The 14,606-nt window shown below is 40.3% G+C and overlaps 1 protein-coding gene across 2 annotated transcripts in view; it reads right to left on the bottom strand.

Moving 5' to 3' along the window:
* Positions 1-14,606, bottom strand: part of ccar1 (cell division cycle and apoptosis regulator 1) — a 100,134-nt gene that overhangs the window by 71,739 nt on the left and 13,789 nt on the right. For both annotated transcript variants that reach the window (XM_069900841.1, XM_069900842.1), the window contains exons 5-8: positions 13,267-13,299; positions 9,844-10,031; positions 5,914-6,028; positions 2,023-2,206 (exon numbers count right to left, since the gene is read on the bottom strand). In XM_069900841.1, the coding sequence (XP_069756942.1) occupies positions 2,023-2,206; positions 5,914-6,028; positions 9,844-10,031; positions 13,267-13,299 (520 nt within the window). The remainder of the gene's footprint in view (positions 1-2,022; positions 2,207-5,913; positions 6,029-9,843; positions 10,032-13,266; positions 13,300-14,606) is intronic.

Here is a 14,606-nt window from a genome sequence, read left to right as displayed (position 1 = left end):
CTATGTCAACCTTTAGAGCCTGTCTAGGAGTCTATTAAATGTCCCTAATGTTTCAGCCTCCATCTCCATCCCTGGCAAAGCATTCCAAGGCACCCATAACTCTCTGCATAAAAAACTTAACTATGATGTCTCCACCAAACTTTCCTCCCTTCACTTTGTACTCATGTCCTATGGTGTTTGCTGTTCCTGCCCTGGGAAACAGGTGCTGGCTGTCCACCTCTATTAAATAGGGAACATGAATAAGGTGACTGCTTTGTTACAAATGTGAGGGATCCTAAAGTTAGAGGGCATAGGTTTAAGATAAGAGGGGAAATATTTAAAGGGGATGAGAGGGGCAGGTTTTCTTCATGAATAAAGTGGTGGTTATATGGACTGAATTGGTAAAGATTACAACATTTTGGAAGATATTCCGACTGGTTCACGAATAGGAAAGAGGGATATGGATCAAATGCTGGCAAGCAGGATTAGCATAGCAAGGCATCTTGGTCATCCTGTTAATAGAATGAAACATAAAAGTCTGCAGACACTGTGATTGTATTAAAATGCAAATAGCAAGATCAAGCCAACTAACGACCAAGAGATACACTAGAAAAGACACTTTCCTCAGGGTAGAAACACAATCAACATAGTTACCAGATTAAAAGCATAAGAATGTCCACATTGTCAATTTATAGGGAAGAATGACTGCATGGACTGTTTCTGTGCTGTGTAACTATAATTCCAACATAACTATATCAAAACCACTGGCTGAACAAGTGAACCAATATCAGCTCTCCAATACCAACATTCCAGCATAGAGGCTCAATTTACACTCAGTCAGCTGATGAGTGGGCCACATCTGAGTGTCTGGCAGTAATCTCCAAAAACCGTCACTATGCCACTATGCCAAGCTGACACAACAAGACACTGCTGGGAAAGACAAACTGCATTGAGAAAGGTTTCTAGAAACAATACAACAGGCTTATGAAAGAAATGGGAGCAAGAGAACACCATCTGGCCAACCTATCACACCATTTTCCTGCGCTACCCTTGTATCCCTTGATTTCTTATTATCCAAACATATGTCTGGGACCCACAGCAATGCAAATGTTCATCAGCGAAGACATTTCTTCTCTCTCTCTCTCTGTCCTAAATGTTTACATTTGATTCTAATACTGTGACCTGATGTTACTCTTCGGAGATGGGAAACATTCTCCCCGCATCCATTCTGTCAAGCCCTGCACGAATCTTGTACGTTTTGGCACCAGCTCCTCTCTTTCTTCTAAATTTGAGAGAACTCAGGTATGCCTACTTAATCTCTCCTTGTTGACAAACCAACACTGAATCACAAGTCTATTCCACATGGTGGGACAGCACTGAGAACTGAACTGAAACTTCAAGTCTCTGGATAAAAGGATATGGACCAAATAGGACTAGTCCACAATTCTAACTTGGTCAGAGTTACCATTGTGATTTAGAACAGAGATGAGAAATTTCTTTAGTCAGAGGGTATCTGTGGTATTTTCCACAAATGACTATGGAGGCCAAGTCATTGGGTATACTTAAAGTGGAGGTTGAATAGTATAGGGTATCAAAGGAGAATGGAATTACCAGGGAAAAATTCATCAGCCATGATTCTGGTGGAGCAGACTTGATGGCTAAATGGCCTAATTCTGCTCCTATGGATGGTTGAAGGACTTTGTTCGTGCTGCGTTGCTCTTTAGAAACAAGTCAGCTCAATCCAGAGAGATTGCCACCTAAGAGAATTCAGAAACTTGTACACATTTATTTGTTTTGTTATACAGCTCAAGACAGATCCTAAGATGTAGCACTAATTTGAGAAAAGCTTATTTTACATCATCCTATTAAAAATTCTCAAACTACAGAAAATATCTTCCCACACCAAGGACCTGTATTTGGAAGAGACCTTCAAATGCTCACCTTTTCATAGCAAATCCAAATATTGGTGTTTTAGGATACGGGGTGATTTATGAAAAATGTTTCATCTATAATGGTCAGTAATGGAGCTTGTGGATGACTTACGCTTCTGTGGTGGTTGTTGGAGTAAAGGTTGGGGCTGTGCCCCCAGCAAAGGGGTGAGGGGAGCTGTTGCCATGGATGCCTGTAGGAGAGACTGGGCCTGTGCTTGCGGTGGGACTCCATATGGCTGCTGCGAGAGAGACTGCATGACAGTTGGAGGGGTCTTGATCAATGGCTGGGTCTGGCTCTACAAAAATCAAAAAGAAACAACCTTTAATACAGTAAGCAATAGTAAAGCCTTTACCCCTTAATTTGATTCGCTGTAGCATCTTTTATACAGGAAAGCTGGGTTTTATCCACCTTTCAAGCTGTGTATACTTAAAAAAAAAAGGCAGATCGGTGTGGGGGGGGGGGGGGGGAGGGAGTCCTAGACTTATCAGTCTTTGATCTGCCAAGGTAGGTACTCTCAGCGGTGGAGCGCATTGATGCAGGACCTATCTAAAACGGTCAACCTGTGTTGGCGGATCGAAACGGCATGAGAGGATGATATCGCGATGTTGGGTCCAGAAAAGGTTCAAGTAGAGCAGTAGATGCTACTATGCGCATTACGTACGAAAAAAGGCACCACCTGTGTTAATCAGATTTGGTAGGTCTGGACACAAAGGTTACTGTCACACATAGGTTTTATTAACACACAATTTGTAGAAGAGCATGGGAAAATATTAAACAATACACCATTACTGCTTCTATGTCTCATAAAAACTGTGCTAAAGGGGTGTTTAATACAATTGGCCAGAGCCTGCCCTTGTAACTGCCAAATGAAGTTGGCAGCAAAAGCACATCTCATGCATCAGTTCAGATTACAATTTGATTACCTAAAATATCAGCAATGCAATATTTATAAACACTTAATATGGTGGCATGCATTTGTTGGCAGATAGCTACAGTTGCTATAATGCAAAACCATTCTGTAACCTCAATCTTGGCAGCCATAACAATTGTAATTTTATGTTTGAATGGCTATCTGTGAAAATTGCTAAAATCTACAGAAATAGTCAACCATTTATAAACTATAAAGAGCATTATAACAGTTTCCCACGTTCCTTTATAAATTGTGTGCGTTTTATTCCTGTAACAATTTTCCACGCTCCTTTATAAATTGTGGGCGTTTTATTCCAGTTAACATTTTCACACACTCCAATAATTTTTGTGTGTTAATAAAAGCTACATGTGATTGCAAACTCATGTCCACACTAGGCACTGACTCTGCTGTGCGACATGACCCACGTCTTTTGCTTCAGGAAGCCAGCTTTCTGTGTAAAAGGACTCATGGAGCATGGTTTTTTTCTGTTCTGTGTGAACAAGCAAGCCAGCTTCCAAAGATGGGCCATGTATATGGCAATACCATAGCTCTTCAGTGTAAAAGAAGCTTGCATCTTCTAACCCAAGTGTAGAATAATTTTGCAACTGGATTTTAAAGGTGCAGAGACAAAAATCTTCAAAACTCCAATCCTAATCTGCACAGCAAACTCTAGAACAGGGGTGGGAAACCTACAGACCATGGGCCAGATCCAAATTTATCCAGTCTGCAACCAAACGCTCAGCAATTAGCTACACTTTTTTTTCAAATTTTATTAGTACACGTAACAAAATTGCATACTGAACTAAAAAAAATTCTATATATCAAAATCAATACATGCTTTTTTCATCATTTTCTCCCCCCCATCCATTCCCTCCCACATGGAAAAACCCCCAAGAAGAAAGCAAAGAAAAAGGAAAAAAGAACAAAGAAAGAAAAAGAATAGACTGATGTTTAAACAACACTGGATATTACCTTATTAATAAATTGTGACCTAATTTTTCTAACACTTACAAATACCATTATATCTTTTAAATATGCAATACATAACACAATCAAAATCTAAGTATACATATATATTTTTTAAAAAACACAAACAATATCTAATAAAGTAAAATAAAATTAGATACATTAAGGTGAGGCAAGGGAGTGACAAAGTTCGTAACAAATTCTACCAATTGACATATTATAATTACTTAAAATTATACACCCATCTTTTGCATATATGGAAACCAAATTTTCAAAAAATTATATTTGTTCTTTAAACTATACGTAATCTTTTCAAAAGGTACACAACTTCTCATTTCGCCATGCCATCAATCTAATACCAAATCTGTATCCAATTCCCATGAACCGTCTATACATTTCCTGGCAACCACCAGGGCGATCTTTAAAAATTATTTCTGAAACCAATTTAATTTTAAATCTGGATCAATTCTTGATATATCCCTCAAAAGAAACAACATAGGGTTTCTCAGGAGTTTAACACTTATACCTGTTGAATAAAATCTATTAAATTAGTCCAAAAAAAAATTCAATTTGGGGCATGTCCATGGAGAGTGTAAAAAGGTGCCTATGTCCTGTTTACTTTGAAAACACTTATCCAAAATATCTAACTTCAATCTAATAAGTTTTTGTGTAATATATAACTGATGTATGAAATTGTATTGTACTATTCTATAATCGAACATTTATTGTATTTTTCATACTATCACAACACATTTGTGTACAATTTCTATCATTTATATCTATACTCAAGTCCATTTCCCACTTTTGTTTAGATTTATAAAAATCTTCTTTACTCCCCTCAAACTAATAGAAAACTGATATAAACTTGTTACATTTTCTTTTTAAAACCCCACCAAACTTTACAGCTTGTGTGAAAACGGTTGGTTTGGCTATCATAATGTAGTACATTGAGGGACAATCGAGCGCTGCCATGCGAAGCGGGCAGTGGGATCAGATTTAAATTTAGACATACAGCACAGTAACAGGCCATTTCAGCCCACTAGTCCATGCTACCAAATTTACACCCTAATAACCTACACCCCCAGTACATTTTGAACAGTGGGAGGAAACTGGAGCCCCCGAAGAAAATCCACGCAGACATGGGGAGAACATACAAACAGCACAGGACATGAACCCAGGTCTAGACCCAATTGCTGGCACTGCAAAGGCGTTACGCTAACCGCTAGGCCAACCGTGCTGCCCTTTTCAAATGGGCAACCGCTGAATTTGGAACATGCAGGTTGGACTCACAGGTAACCAGCACTGATGTCATCAGGCAGGCAGGGCGAGACTGGGCCTGCAGGGCCATGAGGTGAACGAGTGAAGCTGGCATCTGGATCCAACAGGCCAATGTTTACTGGCGGCTGCAGTCAGGGCCTCCCTGGGTCAGTGGGCCACAGGAAATAATTCTGATATGCGGAGGTTAACTTGACTGCAGGTGTTCTCCTGAATCATTAGGTATCTATAGAGGTATTTCTTGTGCAGAAAGGTAACATTTGCAGCTGAAACACTCCTTCTCCCATTAATTCATATTGAGACAGACCTGATTCTTGTTAAAGGAGCCAAGTCTTTTCACAGGTGCCAATTGCTATGATTTTCGAGTAACTTTCAAGCAACAAACAAAATCAACTTTCCCACTGATTGAGCTGCTGTCTGTTTTGGGGTTAATTATTTTGTTTTCGTTGTGACTCATTTTTCTCCTTTCTGACATTTTTTTAAAAAAATTGTCATTTTAATGACTAACATGATTTTTGGTGCATTTCCAGATATGAAGATCCCTTCCGTGACCTGAAATGCATCATAGTTAGTTGTTTTGCAAGGAATACAATTGATCTCGAAGCTTGAACTTTTTCTGTGGATTGATTTTGATAAATTATCATCAGTTATGATCATTCACTGTATATTACATATTTCAAGCAGAGACAATCGAAAGCTTAAATTACATAACGTCTGTGTTTAAGTATTTATTGCATTTATGGTGGCATCACTATGGCTCATTCTTCAACCAGTGACACACCGTCCAGCCCACACCTGGTAAAAGGTTGCTCATCCCTGCCTTAGAGCTTACTTCTCGAAGGAAAACGCACCTGATTGGGCAGCGTCTGTATCCGCTGTGCATTCCACTTGAAAGGCATGTTTGGATTATAAGCAGCTTCCACCAGTACCCGATCCCCTACTTGAGGAGCTTTCCCTTTCACAGCACTGAAGTACATAAGCAACATTTTGTCAATACATTAAAAAAGCATGAGAATTTAACATACACAGATGCTTGATCAAGTAAATTACTTCTCCAAAATTTTCACTCAATATACAAATCAAATTACAACTCAATACATCTTCTCTGATTTATTAAACTTCAAAGAGCTCCCTTTAACAATTTATCTCTGCTCTGAAATTTAAGATTACAACTAATGACATGGAGTTGGTCATTGGCGATGTGCACTCATAGGCTTGAATTAACAGTGAATTTTCATGGTTATTGCTGAAATAACCTGACATTAGCTTTTATGGTAACTGTAAATTCCATGAGGAATGAAAAGTGTGGAAGTCTACCTAAAAAGGAAGTTGGGATGACCATGGAATAAGAGGCTTGAGAGATTGCAGATGCTGGAATTTGGGCCAAAAGCAGATCTGCTGGAGGAACTCAGCAGGTTGAGCAGCATCAGTGGGAGAAAAATTATTGATATTTAATGTTGGAAGCCTTCATCAACGCAGTCGATGAAGATAAAGGTGAATGCTGAGTCACTATATGTATATTAAGCAAAATAAGAATATCCAGGAAAACTGTATACCTCCTTTGAGGCCACAGAAATATTCTGTACCTACAGCTTGGGGATGCAGACAATGTCCTGAGTGAACTCATCAAGTATATTCACAATATCATAGCAGATTTAAAGTTCAAGACTAAGGAGTGATGTTCTCGAGAACGTTGGCACTAAGGATAACGTGCTAGATATCTTAAGATGGGGAAAGGTGAATAAAAGCCCTTGTTGAAGTGTATCCCAGGCTATAATGGGAGGCAAGAGGGAAGATTGCCAAAGCCCGTATGGACATATTTGCATCTTCAGTAGCCACAAGTGAAGCACCAGATAACTGGAAGCAAGTCAGAATCAGAATTTATTATCATGAATAAGACACAAAATTCGCTCTCAACAGCAGCAACACAGTGAAAGCATTCATGTCAACCACCATACAAAAATAAATAAAAATAGTGCACACAGAAGTCAAATTAAGGCCACATCTTTCGTTCATTGATCATTCAGGAATCTGGTGGCAGGGAGGAAGAAACTATCCTTGTGCTGCTCCTGTCCTACTTCCCAATGGTAATGGAATGAAGAGGGCATGGCCTGGGTGATGGTGGTGCTTGAAGGTAGAGGCTGCTTTCTTAAGACACCACCTCTGACAGAGGTCCTTGATGGAGTGAAGTCTGGTGCCCATGATGTCACACCCTGAGTTAACAACCCTCTGGAGTTTTTCTTGTCCTGAGCATTGGCATTCCTGTACCAGCCAGAATGCTCTCCACAGCTGTAGTTTTTGAGCGCCTTCAGTAATTTACCGAATCTTCTCAAACTCTTCACAAAGTATAGCTGCTGGCAAAGCCTTCTTCATGATCACATCGACACCGAGGCTCCAGGACAGATCCTCGGAGATGTTGACACCCCAGAACTTGAAGTTCTTGACCCTCTTCACTGCTGAGCCCTTGATGAGGACTAGTTTGTGTTCTCCTGACTTCCTCCTGAAGTTCACAATCATCTCCTTGGTTTTGCTAACGTTGAGTGCAAGGTTGTTGGTGAGACACCACTCAACCAGCTGATGTATCTCCCTCCTGTACAGTTTGTGATTCTGCCAACAACCATAATTGTGCCTGGCCACAGAGTCATGGGTGTAGAGGAGTTGGCTAAGTATGCATCTTTGAGATGCGGACGTTTTGATAGTCAGTGAAGAAATGTTGTTTCCAATTCATATTGGCTGTGGTCTTCTGATGAAGAAGTCAAGGATCCAGTTTCGGGGGGCGGGGGTGCAGAAGTCCAAGGTTTGGAACCCATTCAACAGCACTGAGGGAATAATGGTGTTAAAGGCTGAACTGTAGTCAATGAAGAGCAGCTGTATGCACGAGTTGCTGTTTTCAAAGTGATCCAAAGCTGAGTGGAGAGCCACAGTGATATTGCGTCTGCTATGGAGCGATTGTGTCGATACGCAATAGAATTGATCTTCATTCAAATTGGCCATTATGCCTGACTTACATTAGTGATAGGGAAACTACTGAAAAAAATTCCAAGGGACTGGATTTATCTTCATTTGAAAAAGTCAGGGATTGATTAGGGTGAGTCAGCATGGATTGGTCTTGGGAAAATGATATTTTATAAATGTAATTAAATTTGAGGACTTAACTAAGCATATTGATAAGTGGAGTGTGGTTGTACCACATGAATAATTCTGGCTTTGGAATGTGACACACTTTAATGACTTGGATGTGTATAAAATATGTTAAGTATATTTGATGATATGAAAATTGATGATATTTTAGACACCAAGAAAGATTGTTTAATACTACAGGAGGATAAAGATCAGATGAAAAGATTGACATAGCAATGGACAGTGGAACTTAATCCTAACCAATAACATCATTTTGGGGAAGCAAACATGGGTATGGCATACACAGTAAATGGGAAGGATCCTCCAGGAAGTATTGATGAATGGAGGGACCAAGGGGTGCAAGTCCACAGATCCTTAAACATGGTAACAAAAGTCAATAAGGCAGTTGAGGCAGCAAATGGGATAACAGCCTTCATTGGTTGCAGCACAGAATATGACCTGGGACCAAGTTCCAGCTTTGTAAAAACATTGGTTCAGCCAGGAGTATTGTACACAGTTCTGTATGCCTCTCTATACAAAGGATCTGATTGCATCCTCTTTAGCATAATCACATCCTATGGTATGGCGAACAGAACTGTAATCAATAACCCAAGCTCAGTCTCATCAATGTCTCGTGTAGCTACAATATCCCAGTCTCAACTCTTGCACTCAATGGCTTGTCCAATGAAGGCAAGCATGCCGAATTCCTTCTTCACCACCCTGTCTACCTTTGTTGTCAGTTGCAGGGAACTATGTAGTTGTACTCCTCAATAGCATTTGCCCAGTACTTGGTCATTACAATAGAAATATTTTAGAGGCATTTCGACAGACACATGAGTAGGCAGGGAATGGAGGGAGAGACCACATACAGGCAGTTGTGCAGTTTAAGTTAGCCACATGGTCAGCACAGACAACGTGGGCTAAAGGGCTTGTTCCCATGTTGCACAGTTCTACATTCTATTCACTGTCCATGCCTTGGCCCAGTTTAATGTCTCAAAATGTATCTCTTCATATTTATCTGAAATTAAATTCCACCTGCCCTTCCATTCCCTATTGATCAATATCCTGTTGTAACCTTAAAAGAATCTTCTGACTTCACTATACTATTAATTTTGGTGTCATTTGCAAACTTATTAAACATAATTTTACTAATGGATGGTTCAGATGCAAAAAGAAAAGCCGTTTTGACCTATGGAGTTTCTGTTTTTTTTACATTATTGCAGCTCTAGTTACATCCATTTGTCAGACAGGATACATCTTCGAGACGGTTTAACTAAATACATGTGAATGTTGCCTCACACTTAGAGGACATAATATGTATAGGTTACACAAATTTCTGCTCTCGAGCACAGAATATCAAGGAATAATCTATCAGATAATTATAGGATTTAAAAGATGGAAGGAAACTTACAACCACAGGAGTCTATAGCAGAGGTGTAGAAATTTATGAACAGAGCTGGGATTTTAGAAATATCATAAAGCATCTCATCACAAGTCTACTGAAATATGGATTTTTCTCAGCACCAGTTGTTACAGCCAACTTGGAAGTCGTTAAGCATTTAACCATGATCTAAATTAAGTGACAGAACAGGCTTGAGGGTGGAGGAGTTTACAGTATTCTTCTGTTCATTTCTTGTGCAGGTTAAAGATAAAGCACATACCTCAGCTGAAAAAATACATCCTCATCCACAAATCCAAATGTATCATGAAGTTTAGTTACAACCCCGGTGAAGACTCGTTGCTTCTGCGGTTGATTTTGTTTCTGGGCAGACCGTGGTGTTGGGTAAGAGACAGTGATTTGTGCTGTTGTCTGTGGAGCATTGAGGCTTGTAGGTAGAGCCACTCCAGGCTTTAAAAAACACAGAATGCAATAACCTCGAGGTGAATTGGGTCAAAAATATTTCAAAGTTGTAGGGTTTGAAGAATTAAGGTTTCTGCATCTTTAACTCCATAAAATCTGGTAAATTACATTTTGACATATTAGAACAATGCACCAAAATGCTGGAGGAACCCAACAAGTCACAAAGCATCCAATGGAAAGCAGTCGATGTTTCAGGCCTCAGCCTTCATCAGGAATGCAAAATAAGCAGATGCTCAAATTGGAAGAGAGGATGGTGGGGAAGGGGGAGGAGCAAAGGACAGAAAGATGCTCTGTTTGGAGAAAAGGGAAGGGGTGGGGAGCTGGAGGAAGAAACGTGTAGCGATGGGCTGGGGAAAAAAGTAAAAAGGCAGAGACGATGGAAAATGAGGGAGGAGAAGGGAAGAAAATAAGAGAAGTTGGGGGGGGTGGCGGGGTAGTTGCTGGAAATTGAAGGTCAACACTGATGCTATTTAGCTATTTGGTTGCAGACTTCCAAAATGGAATAGAAGGTATTGTCTCTCCAGGTTCTCCATGTGGCCTCAACCTGGCAGTACATGAAGCCACAGACAGACACGTCATTATGGAATAGGATCTGAAACTGTAATGGCTAATCACTGGGAAGTCTTCGCTGTTGCAGTAGAGAATGAAGGTGCTAAATAAAGCAATCCCAAATCTGCATCCAATCTCCCCAACATAGAGCGGGCTGCACCAGATCAAGTAAATGATCTCCACACATTTATTGAAGTGTCACCTCTCTTGGAAGTACTATTTTGGGCTCCGAATGGTATTAGGCAAGGAGACATAGGTGCAAATGTAGCATTACTTGTGGTCACACATGCACTGGATTTTATTTTGGGGAAGGGGGGCTGATTGGTGGGAAGGGAGGAGTGAACAGAGAGAGCGATCCCCACATAAAGTGGAGAGGGGAGGGTAAGATATGTCTGGTGGTGAGGTCACATTGGTGGTGGAAATTACAGAGAACATTTGGATGCAGAGTAAAAACACAATGCTGGAAAAACTCATCTGGTCAAACTGTGTCCTTTATGCAGCCAAGATAAAAATATATAACCGACGTTTTGGGCTTGAGCCCTTCATCAAAGTTGGATGTGGAGGCTGGTGGAGTAGTAGGTGAAGAAGAGAGGAATCCGATCTTTGTTACATTTTGAGAGGAAGGAGCAGGTGAAGGGTGAATACATGGCAGAAGGGAAGCCATGTTTACTGAAGGAGGAGGACATCTCATATGTCCTGGAATGCAAGGTCTCCTCCTGGGAGCAGATACAGCAGAGACAGAGGAATTGAGAGATTCCTTGCAGGAGACAGGGTAGGAAGAGATGTAGGTGTCAGCAGATGCCTGAAGATAGTTCACCTCCTAAAATGGAGGCAGACATTGTGAAAACAAGAGTTACCAGAGATGGACAAGTGAATTTAAGGGCAGGGTGAAAGTTGGCAGCAAACTTGATGAAGTTAAGGTGTTCACATGGTGCAGGAGGCAGCATCAATGTGGTCACCACCATAGCAAGAGAAAGAGTCTGCAAGTCCGGCCTGTATAGGTTTGCAACATGAATTCTTCCACATAGCCAACAAAAAAATTGACATAGATGGGACCCATTATTAGTACATTTGATTTGGAGAAAGTGGGATGAGCAAGAAGAAGTGAGTGTACAAGTTCTGGCATATGGAAGTGGGCGATGGTGGGAGAATAGTTGGGTGTGTTATTCAGGAAGTGGTGTGTCTTGAGGCCTTTCTTGTGGGAATGGAAGAGTATAGGGACTGGACATTCACGGCAGCAATTAGGAGGTTCAGACAAGGAAATTAAAGCTGTTAAAATGGCGGAGAACATGTGAGGTATCCTAGATGTAGGTGGGAAGGATTGGACCAAGGAGGCAAAATGAAATCAAGACAGTTCATTAGTGCAGGCACATGCAGAAACAATGAGTTCATTGGGGAAAGATGGGTTTGTGGATCTGGAGTAGGAGATGGAACTGAGCACAGTAATAATGAGGTTAGAGGTTCTGGAAGTGATAAGGCCCATGATGGTGTGGGAGTGGGTGCTCTACTCCCTTCCCATTCAGGCATCTGCTTTAATTTTTTGCATCTCTGGTGAGGGCTGAGGCCCAAAACATCAACTGTCTATTGCTTTTCAGATACTGCATGACCTGATGAGTCCATCAGCACATTCATGTATTATTCTAGTTCTCAGGCATCTGCAGACTCCTTGTTTACCTTCTTTTTGACATCAGTGCACTGTTTAACATATATGCCCGATATATGTCACCAGGAAAGAATGTTAAATAATTCAATTTTGCAAAGTGAGTCAAATTTCATGGAAAGTATATTATTTGACAATATTAACATCTCCTTATAAAAGTTTGAAGGTTTAGCAGATAATGCACTCCACAGCACAAGACTAAGTGAAGACAATAAGATGCCACATATATCTCCAAAGCTGCACAACATCAATGGATTTTGGCTCGAGAATGGCAGAAACAAAGAAAGACCCTTTAAACCACTGATTTAACAGTGGATAATCAGAAAAAACTGCCAGTTATCAGTCCTGATGAGGATCCATGGAGAACTGCTGGAAAATGCAGATGAAAATTAGTTGGGTGAATCCATGAGCAGAATTGACCAAGGAGAACCCATATCAACACCCATGATTCAAAGTTTGTCAACAATTTATTTTCTTGTACTTGGTGAGTGGATATTTGGGTGGATTATCAGGTAGAAATCAGTGCCATGGAGCTCCATTCCAGAGAAAATTTAAATCTTCTTCAACAAGTGGGTCCAAAGCAGAATTTACAAGAAACAATTTCAATACATGAAAATAATTTGTATTGAGTATAATCAAATACAATAATTTGCATAGGATTTTGAAAGGCAGCCCACATGTCTGAAGAACATTATATTCTTTATAAAATGTGCACAATCACAACATTTTTGGTAAAAAGTGACATCTGCAAGAATACAAATTATGATGAATGTTGTGATCTGTGGTAAAGGAGGAAATGTTGCAGTTTTAGGCATGTGTGGTTTGGACACAAGCATGACCAGAATAATGTCACAATAGTATTTCCAGCATCTGCAGTTATTCTTTTTGATTTCAAGTTATGATAGGAAAGTGATTGATGATTAAAATACTCAAACATCAATAATGAAGTAACTAATGATACTTATGAAATTAAGCTCACTCACTCCATAGTATAAAAATAAGCAGTAAACTTACTTGAGAAAGCAAGGCTTGCTGGGGCTGCTGCAACTAAAGAGAAGGGAAAAGTTAAAATTTGCATCAATTTCTTAATTATTCAAATGACTGTATTGAAATAATCAACAGGATTCTCCAGGCTCTCATATTTTACAATTGCAATATCTAATTAGCAGCACTTATTTTGATCCAAGAGTAATGATTTCATGAACTGAAGTAGATGACGTTGAATATTACCAGCTTGCTCGAAGGTCTCTGCCCAAACTTGGACACCAAAATTCAGAATGTAGAGATTGGTCATTCAACAAGCCCAACACAAGTTTAAACTCACAGCATAAACAGTGTCCAGGTAACTGTCCAGACATTGCAAATTTTAGCATAAATGTCTAAACACATCTCCTTTATAGATGATTGAGTTGGAGCAAGTTGTGGAGAAAATATCTGTTTCTCAAAATAATCAAAAGCTAGTCCTTGGGTTAAGATTAATTTTCACAGGCCATCAGATTTAGATCCTTATTCGCAATAAACTAAACAGAAGGGAGGTAGGTTCAACAGATTAAAAAATTATGGATAAAGTTAGAGAGTTCAGGAGAGGTGACTGAAGACTCCAGAATAAAAGAGAGGACAGAAAATATAGAAATAGATAAAAATGTAAACTCAGGCCACACAGAGGCAAAAGCGAGAAGGGTGGTGAACTCAGGAATGAAAGTATTTTAAAATGCATACGGCGGGTATGACATTGTGGTAATCACAGAGACGTAGATGAAGGAGGATCACAGCTAAAAGTAAACACCTAAGGATACACTGTTGATTGAAAGACAAGCAGTTGGGAAAAGGGAGTAGGGAAAATCCTTAGCAAGAAGGGACAGAGGATCGGAGGAAGAATCTTCATAGGAGGCGAGTTGAGAAACTACAAGGGTAAAACAACCTTGATGGGAATTACATACAGATGACTACATAGCACCCAGATGTAGAGTGAAAATTTCAACACGAGTTGGGGAAGGCAATGTAAAAACCCAAGGATGTGGTGGTGGTGGTCATGGGGGATGCAGATAAGCTGGGAGAAACAAGTTGGCGCTGGACTGCAAGAGAAGGAGTCACTATTGTCGGGAATAGTTCCAGAGGCCAGGAAAATTGTAACTGTGACTGATAATAAGGGAGAAAGCCTTATTAATCGCCGGGATATGGCGATTTCATCACCCGACTGATATCGCTGATGTGCAGGAACCTCCGGGATATGGCGATTTCATCACCCGACTGATATCGCTGATGTGCAGGAACCTCCGGGAAATGGTGATCACCCGACTGATATCGCTGATGTGCAGGAACCTCCGGGATATGGCGATCACCCGACTGATATC

Source organism: Narcine bancroftii, chromosome 10, assembly GCF_036971445.1.
Source record: "Narcine bancroftii isolate sNarBan1 chromosome 10, sNarBan1.hap1, whole genome shotgun sequence".
NCBI lineage: Eukaryota > Metazoa > Chordata > Chondrichthyes > Torpediniformes > Narcinidae > Narcine > Narcine bancroftii.
Note: the sequence above shows the minus strand (reverse complement) of the source record. Positions and strands in the feature narration are given on the sequence as shown.